Source organism: Notothenia rossii (assembly GCF_949606895.1).
Source record: "Notothenia rossii genome assembly, chromosome: 2".
Taxonomy (NCBI): domain Eukaryota; kingdom Metazoa; phylum Chordata; class Actinopteri; order Perciformes; family Nototheniidae; genus Notothenia; species Notothenia rossii.
Window position 1 is genome coordinate 41238626 of NC_136904.1, and position 10783 is coordinate 41249408.

Sequence of the window (10783 nt, forward strand, 5' to 3'; positions counted from 1 at the left end):
CAAAGTGAACACATTGGGACCTTTCAGAGAGGTGGTTCACAAACCACCCCACCGCATGGCTGGATATGCCAATACTGAGTAGCCTCTGCTTTAAGATCGATGATCAACGATGTCAAACGCTTTGGAAAGGTCAATAAACAGAGCTGCATAACTCTGCTTATTATCTAAAATACTAGTAATGTCATTCACCACTTTCATTGTCGCAGTGATGGTGCTATGTTTCTTTCTGAAGCCTGACTGATGTTTAGACAGGATATCATTTTTACATAAAAACTCCTTTACTTGCTCACTCACTCGTTCGAGCACTTTAGCCAGAACAGACAATTTAGAGATTGGCCTATAGTTATTTAAAATAGTTGCCTCCCCTCCTTTCAGTAAAGGCAAGACATAACTAATGGCCCATCAACCACAGCTCTCTCCCCCCATCCCCCCCTGATCTTTCTTCTCCAGCAGCTAAATCAACTGTAGGTTACTCTGAGTGACAAGCTTACAGTTAGTGACGTAACAACACCATAAAAGCTGGTGGGTTGAAAGCAATACGGGAGGTAAAAACAACTAGAATAATTGTGATTTATTTATTGTGGCTTTTATGTTTTAGGTATAAAATGTTATATAATTCAGGCTTATAATTATTAGGTTTTGTGCGCTGTGATGATTCGGGTGTTCCTTTAGTAATGAATATTAAATGTTGTGAGGAAATCTTTCCACCAATAATTCCAATAAGTAATCCAAAATGTATTCACTTCAGGTTTACAAAAGTAACTGTAATCAGATTAGTCGTTTTTCAAATGTAACGCGAGCTGAATACAGTTAGCCTACTTGATTTTAGTATTCTTTTTTATGTATTCCGTTACAACCCAACCCTGATTAGGACACATACTGGGGATTTCAGAATGGTACTGGATTTTGATTTATTGTATTGGCTTCATATCGCAATAGCCTATATTCCAGAAGTCTGAAATGCAAAGAATGTCCCACATTAGGGCAATTCACCATACAGTACAGAAGAAATAAAAAGAGGAAACAATTGTATATGTCTACCATTTATTTTTACGAGTGTAATATTGTTAAGATATGTCACAGATAGGATCATACATTTACATAACATCACCATGTTTTTATTTAACAAAATATTATATCGTAAAAAATCTGAATCTTATAATATATAAAAACATATACATAGGCTATCTGCGGCCTATTTGCGGGCTATCTATGCCTATCTGCGGCGGAAACCAGGGCGAGGTGTTTCTGGATCCGTTTTCCGTGGGCTCCTCAGTCTCTCGTTTACCCGGTTCCTAATGTTATGCCACTGGTCCGTGGTCAGGCCTGGGAACCGACGGGAGACACTGGACTCAAGTGTCTGCCTTACATTGAGGGGAAGGGGCATTTTCCCTTCGCTCCCGCTCCAGTTAGTTATTCTGACCATGTTCTCATATGTTTCAAATGGCAACATGGCCATGAACATATCCCCCGCAAATTTCTCAGGGCGACGCTGTCCCTTTTGGAAGCAGTCCTCGAAGAACATGTCCTCGCAATCCGAGGAAACTGCCCTGGTGATGGTGGGCGCATCAGGTGTGGGCGCATCAGGTGTGGGCGCATCAGGTGTGGCCAACGGTCGTGGTGTTTCTGCGGACCCCGGAGTGACCGCTGGATTGGCCGCTGGCACTGTCCGTATGGGAGTGGCCGGAATTGGCACATCTGGCTGCATAGGCTGTGGGTCTGCGTCTTCCACATCAAACCCAAACAGTCGCCTGGGTTGGTAGGCGCTCGTGTTCAGCTGCTGCAGTTCCAACCTCATGGCAGCCCGCTCCGACTCTGCAGTCTTCTGTGCCAAAGTAATGGCAGCCCGCTCCGACTCTGCAGTCTGCTGCATAATCCTCATGGCATCCCGCTCTTGAGTCAGGTCGGACACTTGTGCCTCCGTGGCGGTCAACCGGATTTTAAGTGCACGAATTTCTGCGTCACCCAATCTAGCCGTGCACGAAGCAGACGCCGGGAGCAGAGCAAGTGTGATGGCCTGATGGGAAACAGAAAAAACAATATGAATACCAGTGGTCACATGGAAATAAACAATATATTGTATAGCAGAGAAATGGTGTAAGTATTAATGATTGACAATGAGGGCCAATAGTACGTACCGCTTTCTTTTTAACAAGTCTGACTTTGCTTGTTTTTTTTGGCGCAGGAGACGGCTTCACTTTTTTTGCAGCCACCAGCGGGGCGGACTATAGGAATTAGGAATAAAGAATATAACACAATTAGACATAAGCACAAGTGAAATTAACAAATAATCACACATACAGTAGGTCTAAAGGGCAGAGTATAGGTTAGGCCTATTTACAATCTGTCAGCTCACCTGTGCAAGACGTTTTCTCCGGGTCTGGTAAAAATTGCTGGAATCCATTCTTCCAAAAAAAGAAGTTGTGCGTTCTTCCTTGATTCACAAAAAAGACGATGTGCCAAAAGCAAGTTATGCACTCTATTTATCTGTGAATCGTACATGGTGTTCGTGCACCTGGATTGCTATTGGTGCGTCTATAGACGCACCAATAGGATAGCTGTATACAGCCGCACCTACTTTTGTCGGCTACTAATTTGCGTAACCGGCTTATTACGTATTACTATTACAGCAAGGATGACACGCATCAACCGAGAGAGGTCCCAGGAGGTTCGTGTCATCCGGGCAAATGGAAAATCAACAAGAGAAATCCAAGAACTTTTTGCAAGCCTTGACATAGAAGTTTCACAAAGCACTCTGCGAAACCACTTTCAGGAGAAACCACCCCGCCGCTCAGGTCCAAGAAAACTCCAACAGTAAGTAGCCTACCTTATTTAATAGTATAGCACGTATCGTAAACAGCTGATACTGTATGTGACAGTTCTGCATTTCCCTGATGGCTTTTGTCTTTTTCTTTTATAGCAATATCGTGACTGCGATCGAGAATGCGACAAAAGCTGACGACGAGCTCACGGCTCATGGTGTAAAGCGGAAAATTCAGGCGGACTTTGGGGTTTCGCTAGGACTGAGCAGCATACGCAAGGCCAGGAGAAAACTTGGCTGGAAATATGGCAGGACCCGTTTCACTCCAATGATCAGAGATCACAACAAAGAAGCAAGGCTGAGACAAGCCCTCCAGTGGATCGAGTCTGGGGAAACGTGGCATGATGTGCTTTTTACGGATGAATCCACAATAGCTCTGGAACACTTTGCAAGGTTCAGTTTCAACAAGAAGGACCATTCTGTTGCAAAGCCTCAACCGAAACATCCAATAAAGTTGCATGTCTGGGGATTGATTTCGCGCCACGGTCCAGGCCCTTTGGTTATCTTTGAAGGAATCATGGACAGAATCTACTTTGAAAACAGTATCATCAAGGAAGCTGCAGGTCCATACATCAGGGAACATTTTGGGTCAGATCACCGCTTCTTCCAAGACAATGACCCGAAACACAGCGCGGCTGTAGCTGGAATTGCGGCAGAGGGAATAAACTGGGTTAAAACTCTACCCGAATCTCCGGATTTGAATCCCATCGAGTTGGTCTGGCACTTGATGAAAGGCTACATTCGGAAGGAGGCTAAACCAGGCTCGAAGCAGGAGCTGATGCAAGCGATAGAGGATTTTTGGAAGACAAGACTGACCCAAGACACCTGTAGTCGACTGATTACAGGCCTCAATAAAGTTCTGCCATTGGTTGTGCAAAATAAAGGTGGACATAGTGGAAAGTTAAATTGTCATTGTTCAATAAAAATACAAAATAATGTATCTGTGTACGTGTTTTACTGTACTTATCTGCATGCACTTATCAAACATTTAATTAAAGAATGGTGATATACACAGTGATAGATGTTAAGATATAACGTTTATAATAATAAATAGCCTAGTATTTATCCATATTCATAATAATATTTATATCTTCAACTTTTACTTAAAAAAGGGCTTGTACTGTACCTAATTACCTTAACACTAGAACCGCCAGAGGTTTTTGTATAGGCCTATCTAAACCCGTCAAATCCCGCTATTAGATTGCAATTTTTAACAACATAGGGTGCTACATAACACACTTTCAGGAAAAGTCACGGACTGGGAGACTTTAATATTTTATTGAAACAAAGTTACATTGCACACACACAACACAGATCACACAAATTGACCCGATTGGCGGTTCTAGTGTTAAATAAACTCACTAATTAATTAAACCAGTTCAATACGCATTATTCTTATTCTTATCATTCTTTATGAGCGCAGAAATAGTCTTAAAATCAGATCTGTTTTTTAAATGAAATCTGATGCCAGGCAGTTAGCTCTGATCACCTTTGATAAATGCACCACACCTAATCGCTGGTCATTCAGCCACAGAGCTCCCTCTATACAAATCAAACTGTAGACGGTGTGAAAGCACCTATTGTTTTAAATAATGGTCGGAATGTGACCTGTGAGCCTTCTGAATTACCGTGGGACAGCACATTCTAAACTAAAATGTTCAATCAATAAAGTAACATCTTATCTTATCTTAATAATATCTTCATATTAATAATAATAATAAATCATACAGTATGTGTCCGAAAGGGAGAAGGAGGAAGCAAACACAAAAATATACAAAAAATATGCTGCATATTAAAGCAAACGATTGTAAAGGTAAAAGTATGAGCATAACAAATAAAGAAGTGTAATGTAAACCTTTACATTATTATTATTATTATTTAATATATAAAGACTATATATTATTGAATTACAAGATTAGATATACTTTAGTTGATCTAAAATATTGATGTGTTCAAATGCTCTTCAAAACACAACTGAAAGTGCTGGAAAAGTTGTCTTTCTGTATTTGTGAATGAAGCTTAAAATCAGACCTGTTTTTTAAATGAAATCTGAAGGCAGGCAGTTAGCTCTGATCACCTATGATAAATGCGCCACACCTAATCGCTGGCCATTCAGCCACATAGCTCCCTCTATGCAAATCAAACTGTAGACGGTGGGAAAGCACCTACATTATTGTTTTAAATAATGGTCAGAATGTGACCTGTTATGGGATTAGTTTCAGAAAGAACTGCACCAGCTTCATCCACGCTGGTGTTACTGTTATCACCTGCTCAGTGTCATTTCATTTGACAAAATGTCTTTACATATACATTTAATAGATTGTATTATTATCCACCTTTTTGTTTTATGTCCTTTTATTTAAAATATTCTTTGAGACTTCATCTTCTGGTTCAAATTTCAATAAATGTAATTTGTATAATCACTCTTTTGTCTTTATTCTACATGAAAATGTTAGAGATTCCATTCAAATCTGTTGATTATTCAGATCTTCCTCAGGCTAGGAATAGTATGTTGAGTTTTTAATGCTAAATGTATATCATATTCTCACAGGATATAGAATGAAACAACACAGTTTGTATCCATTGTGTATAAATGTTTCAGCTCTTCAGACCAACATAGTGAGATGTGAGCATGTTCCTAATTGTGTTGGTATGCAACCTAGGTCTGCTCTGTTTAATAAAGAAAATCTGCACTTTTATATTGCAGAATTTGTTAAATTAAAGCAGTCTTTAATTGTTTGTCTAAAAATAGCAATATATGCTTTTGAAATGTAACATGTCTTTGAAAAAATAACAGTATAAAGTTTATATTGTGTATCACCTTTAGCTTGAAAATACATAGATGTGTTTTTTAATCTAATAAATAGACAGACAGACACTTTATCAATCCCAAATTGGGAAATTATTTAACAGCAGCAGTGTGTTCAGGTATTAAAATATTTAAAGTTGAAATAAAGTATGAACTACACATCACAAGTATAATGCACAGCAATCCATAAGATAAGTCCGATATGTTCATGAAAACTCCCCAGGAGGCACCGACACTAACGTGGACGAGTGGACTCCGGAGTTTGGTGCATGAGTTGCACTGTATGATCTATGGTGTAGTGGGCTTTCACTCAAAAACTGAGTAGCCAATGGGGACGCACCCCTGAAAGTCCCGCCCACCTGGGATGTTTGTGTCAAAATCTCAAACAAAAAATGAGGGAGCGCAAAAGAGAAAGCTGCAGAGAGAGCAAAAGTCTGATCATTGAGAAAGAAGAAACAAGAACTGCAAACAAAAACCTAAAATGATTAAACAAATGATTTGTTTGCAACTTATATTTTATTTTGCTTGACTTCGTTTTTTTTTCTTTTAAACTCATAGTTTTGCTTTATTCTGAGAAAGTGTTGCTTTATCTTTATGATACAAAACTAATCCCATAACCTGTGAGCCTTCTGAATTACCGTGAGACAGCACATTCTAAACTAAAATGTTCAATCAATAAAGTACTATCTTATCTTATCTTAATAATATCTTCATATTAATAATAATAATAAATCATACAGTATGTGTCCGAAAGGGAGCAGGAGGAAGCAAACACAAAAATATACAAAAAATATACTGCATATTAAAGCAAACGATTGTAAAGGTTAAAGTATGAGCATAACAAATAAAGAAGTGTAATGTAAACATTTACATTATTATTATGATTATTTAATATATAAAGATTATATATTATTGAATTAGAAGATTAGATATACTTTAGTTGATCTAAAATATTGATGTGTTCAAATGCTCTTCAAAACACAACTGAAAGTCCATGAAACTTGTCTTTCTGTATTTGTGAATGAAGTGCCATCTCCTGGTTAAAACCTGAAATTGAAAATCTGGCAACGTATGCTGGTCTTTGGCTGGTGGTAGGCAGGAAGCTGTAAGCTGGAGTCTGAAATTCAGTGCTCCATCTGTACACATACTGGCAACTTCTTATTATGGGAAATACGAAAACGTCTTTTAAAACTACAACTCCCAGTAGAGACGTGCCATAGATAGAGAACATGTTGCGAAACACAATACCCAGCATGTGTAGTTCTGGGGACGGGTGGGGGATGGGGTGGACCCGTTCAAATCCAGTTTTGGACAGTCTGCCGTGGTTCCATCCCATTTCAAAGTGTTGTTCGACGCTCGGCGTAACCCTCGGCGCACACTCAAACATCCAATCACAGAGCTTGAGGACTATCACGGGGTTTGTCAAGCGAAGCGGAGAGAATACTTACTTCCGGGTGTAATATTCTCTAAAGCAAATGAGCTGCTCCGACCCTCGGTCCTGACGGACTCCAACTTGTGTTTAATAATCAAACAAACAAATAAATAAACACAAGGATAATTATGTGTTGTTGAATAAATGGATAATTTCACAGGGGAAAATAACGTATCTATGCCACAATTTTAGATGCAAATTTTGTTAAACTAAAACGTTTGCGCTGTGGACCAACACTATAAATTGACGGGGAAGGGGGTAGCAATAAAGATAACACCATTAAACAGTTACACAACATAAAATAAATAATATCGCTAGTGGCGTCCCTAGCAAACACCTTGGTAACAATGAAAACGTTGTATAGACACAATTTCCTGAAGTAATCTTCGTAATAACAAGCAAACTAAAGATCATGTACATCCACTGCACACATAATCTGAAATAACAACTCATATTTCTCGCATCAAATGACATCAAAACACATTTTAATGGCCAAACTAACCTTAAAATAGGCATTTTCCACCGAGAATAAAACGAAGTTCGGCCATCTTTTTTTTCTGCAGGGAGAAATGTGAAGATCACGTGACATAAAAACGTAGGGATCTTCAGATTCATTTTTACAATAAATCAAGGAATCGCTTCTACAAACAAAAACAACATAATTAAAACATTTTAAAAAAAATACTCAAAGTACAGTGTTTCCCCTACCAATGTCTTGGCGGGGCGCTGCACCCTGCCAACGGAGCCCCGCCTGAAATTCAAGGAGGTTTTTTTTAATCAAAAAAATATATATATAGCACCAAATTGCAACTGAAATAATAAATCTACGGTCACTTTTCACATTGAACATGTGCTCTTTTATTAAATAAACTAAACGCCTATGTTATTTATCCAATGTATGTGCATGTTTCAGTGTCCACTGCTTTGCGTATTCACATACTCCCTCCGCTCTGGTTCTGAAGGGCGGGGCTCCGATGCGCCCCCCCCCCACCACACACACACACGAATGCACACACTCACAATCAGACACAAGAGCGGAGGAAAGGAGGAGATCAACAAAGTGTAAAAAAGTCAAAGAAATCTGCATTATTGCCCCAACTTGAGCTCTGCTGTCTGCCCGTTTGTGTGTCCCCCCCCCCCCCGTTTCAAATTAGTTTATTATTATGTTTCAACCTCAAGCCGTTATCGTCACGGAGGAGAAGGACACACACAGCCTGCCCAGGTGGACGCGCGCGAACACGACAACGAACATAGCGTGTGCATTCTAAAAATAGCTCACAGATGGTGAGCAGGTACCGCGGTTTTGAACTACAGTATTGAATTTGACAGAAAACAACAATGAAACGCCAGCAGAAGAATAATCTAATGCAGGGGTGGGGAATCTTTTTCCTCTCAAGGGCCATTTCAATTTTTTCAACATCCTCCGAGGGCCGTACAAATTGTTGACCTCTGCTTAAAACAAACAAAAAAAACACAGCCCATTCATTGGGCCTTTCTTTCATGCTGTGCAAAGAAAAAGCAACCTCTTAATCCAGATATCTCACCATGACTCGCGCATGCATGCACGTGCACGGTGTGGCATGACCACCACAACAGAAAGATATGGACACAAGATGTGTGCAAATGTATTTAGTTTCATATCCATGTGGACACAATTTAAGTGGGGGGGTACCTCACACCCTCTAGGGGGGTCCGGGGGGCATGCTCCCCCGGGAAGATTTGTTTTTAAATGTTTAAGTTAAAAGCATCAATCTGGTGCACTTTGAGAGCAACATGAAGAGATCTATGGATACATCTCTCAACATCCATATGAAACAGAACTGTAAGCAGATTTTATTTTTCTTTATGGATATTTTACAAATCACTCCCCTTTCAAACTGTATTCTTCTTTATTAATAACAACTTTGTTTTACTGTCATACAGAATTTTATACCTGTTTACTTTATTCTCTTATTTTTTTATAACTATAATGATCATATCAATAATAATAATAATAATAATACATTACATTTATAAAGCGCTTTTCCTGGTGCTCAAAGCGCTTACAAGCAAGTAAAACAAAATAACAACAGATAAATAAAGATAAAATAAATAAAGATGATGATAAAGATGTGCCTTTACCTCACTGGTTGGAGAAAAAGCTTCTTATATTCGTTAGCATAGCTAGCTAACCAGATGCTAATAACAACAAAGTTATTGACTGTATGGTCAGTATGACAGATGAACAGATCGCCCACTGGGCTTTCAACTAAAGACACAGCCACGCAAAAACTGCGGCATGTATTGTGTACGGCTCCTTATGGGTACTGCAATTTCTCAAGTGCCGGAGCGGCGTTCTGGCGTTCCGGTGCTCTCTGTCAAAACTGCACCCCTGTCAGACACGTCAGGCTCGTGTTGTGTTCAAGGACCCTAATCTTGGCCAGGAAAAACAGGCACTCGCTTTTTTTATTTTTTTGCGGTCTATATTTCTTCAATTTTTTTCTTTTTTGCGTGTGTTTATAAATTACCTCGAGGGCCGTACCAAATGGTCTCGCGGGCCGTATACGGCCCGGAGGCCGGAGGTTCCCCACCCCTGGTCTAATGAGTTGGGTGAAAAAAAAGACAGGAGATGTGAGTTGGTTTATTCAGTAAATTAGCTCAGGATAATTGGATGTTCTGTCTACACCTGTTTATGTGAGGCTAATGCAGGATTTGCTAGCTTTATGCTACCGGCATTTCGCGGCAGTGACTCAACAAATTGCCTCTTAAAATGTATCGTCAGCAATGTATGACAAGCAGACTGCTTGTTTAATGTTAGACTCACACCAATAGCTCAATATGATCATAACACGATTGCTTTCATATCAGAGATCAGATGAGGTGGAGCTGCGTCCAGCAATAGAGGATGAGGCAGAGAGAAGCAGCAGCAGCACAGGGTTGCAGCAGGTATGTTATATGCTGTAGTCAGGTGATTTAAATGTATCAATGAAAGGAAGAAGTGTAGGCTGTAATACAGTACAGTGTAACACTGTAAAAAAATAAAATAAAAATTGGATCCGAGCAGCACCCTGCCAAGGCAGTAAACCTAGGGGAAACACTGAAGTAGATGAACTCCATTATTCAAAAGTTTACAGTAACTTCTGATAATAACACAGGGGAAATAAATGAGGCATCTCTTTTCCTCTCTCTCTCTCTCCCTCTCCTGACAGCCCGTCAGTATCAGGGTTAGTACAATGAATCCCTTGGAGGTTCTAGTGTTAATTTACCGATTTGTCTTCTCTTTGCAATGCTTAATCAATTTGAAACCAAGTCTAACGTAGCTTAAACTTAACGTTAGCTTTCTAGCTAACACAACACAATCATGCACCTTTCTCTGTGGGTTCTTTGTAGTGACGAATGAAGTTGGATGTTGTGGTGGTCGTATCACTGATCTGTATGCCGCAGACCCTGCATACAGCTGTTCTCTTCTTATTAGCGTCATCAACAACATAATCCTTGAATCCAAACTTGACTATTTGTGGAGTAACGCTAGCCGCTGCCATGTTGACTGACTCCTGCCTTCTAGTGGGTTGCCAGGTTTGCGCGCATGGCGCTATAATCACCCAAACGCAAATATTTAATTTTAAAAAGTCAAGTCCTTTCAAGTCATCTGTCTCAAGCTTAAAGTGGACCTATCATGCTATATTTGAATAACATAGTGTAGGACCATACCTATATAAGGCATATTTATACTTTTTATTTT

General features: G+C 39.6%; 1 protein-coding gene across 1 annotated transcript; it reads right to left on the minus strand.

Moving 5' to 3' along the window:
- Positions 1-1196: 1196 nt before the first annotated feature.
- LOC307030324 (uncharacterized protein) lies at positions 1197-2366 on the minus strand. The gene is made up of 3 exons (XM_079666671.1): positions 2357-2366; positions 2139-2225; positions 1197-2017 (listed from the first exon to the last, which is right to left on the minus strand). Exon 3 carries the CDS (start codon positions 1880-1882, stop codon positions 1217-1219), a length of 666 nt encoding a protein of 221 aa, XP_079522797.1. The 5' UTR covers positions 1883-2017; positions 2139-2225; positions 2357-2366; the 3' UTR covers positions 1197-1216.
- Positions 2367-10783: the final 8417 nt, after the last annotated feature.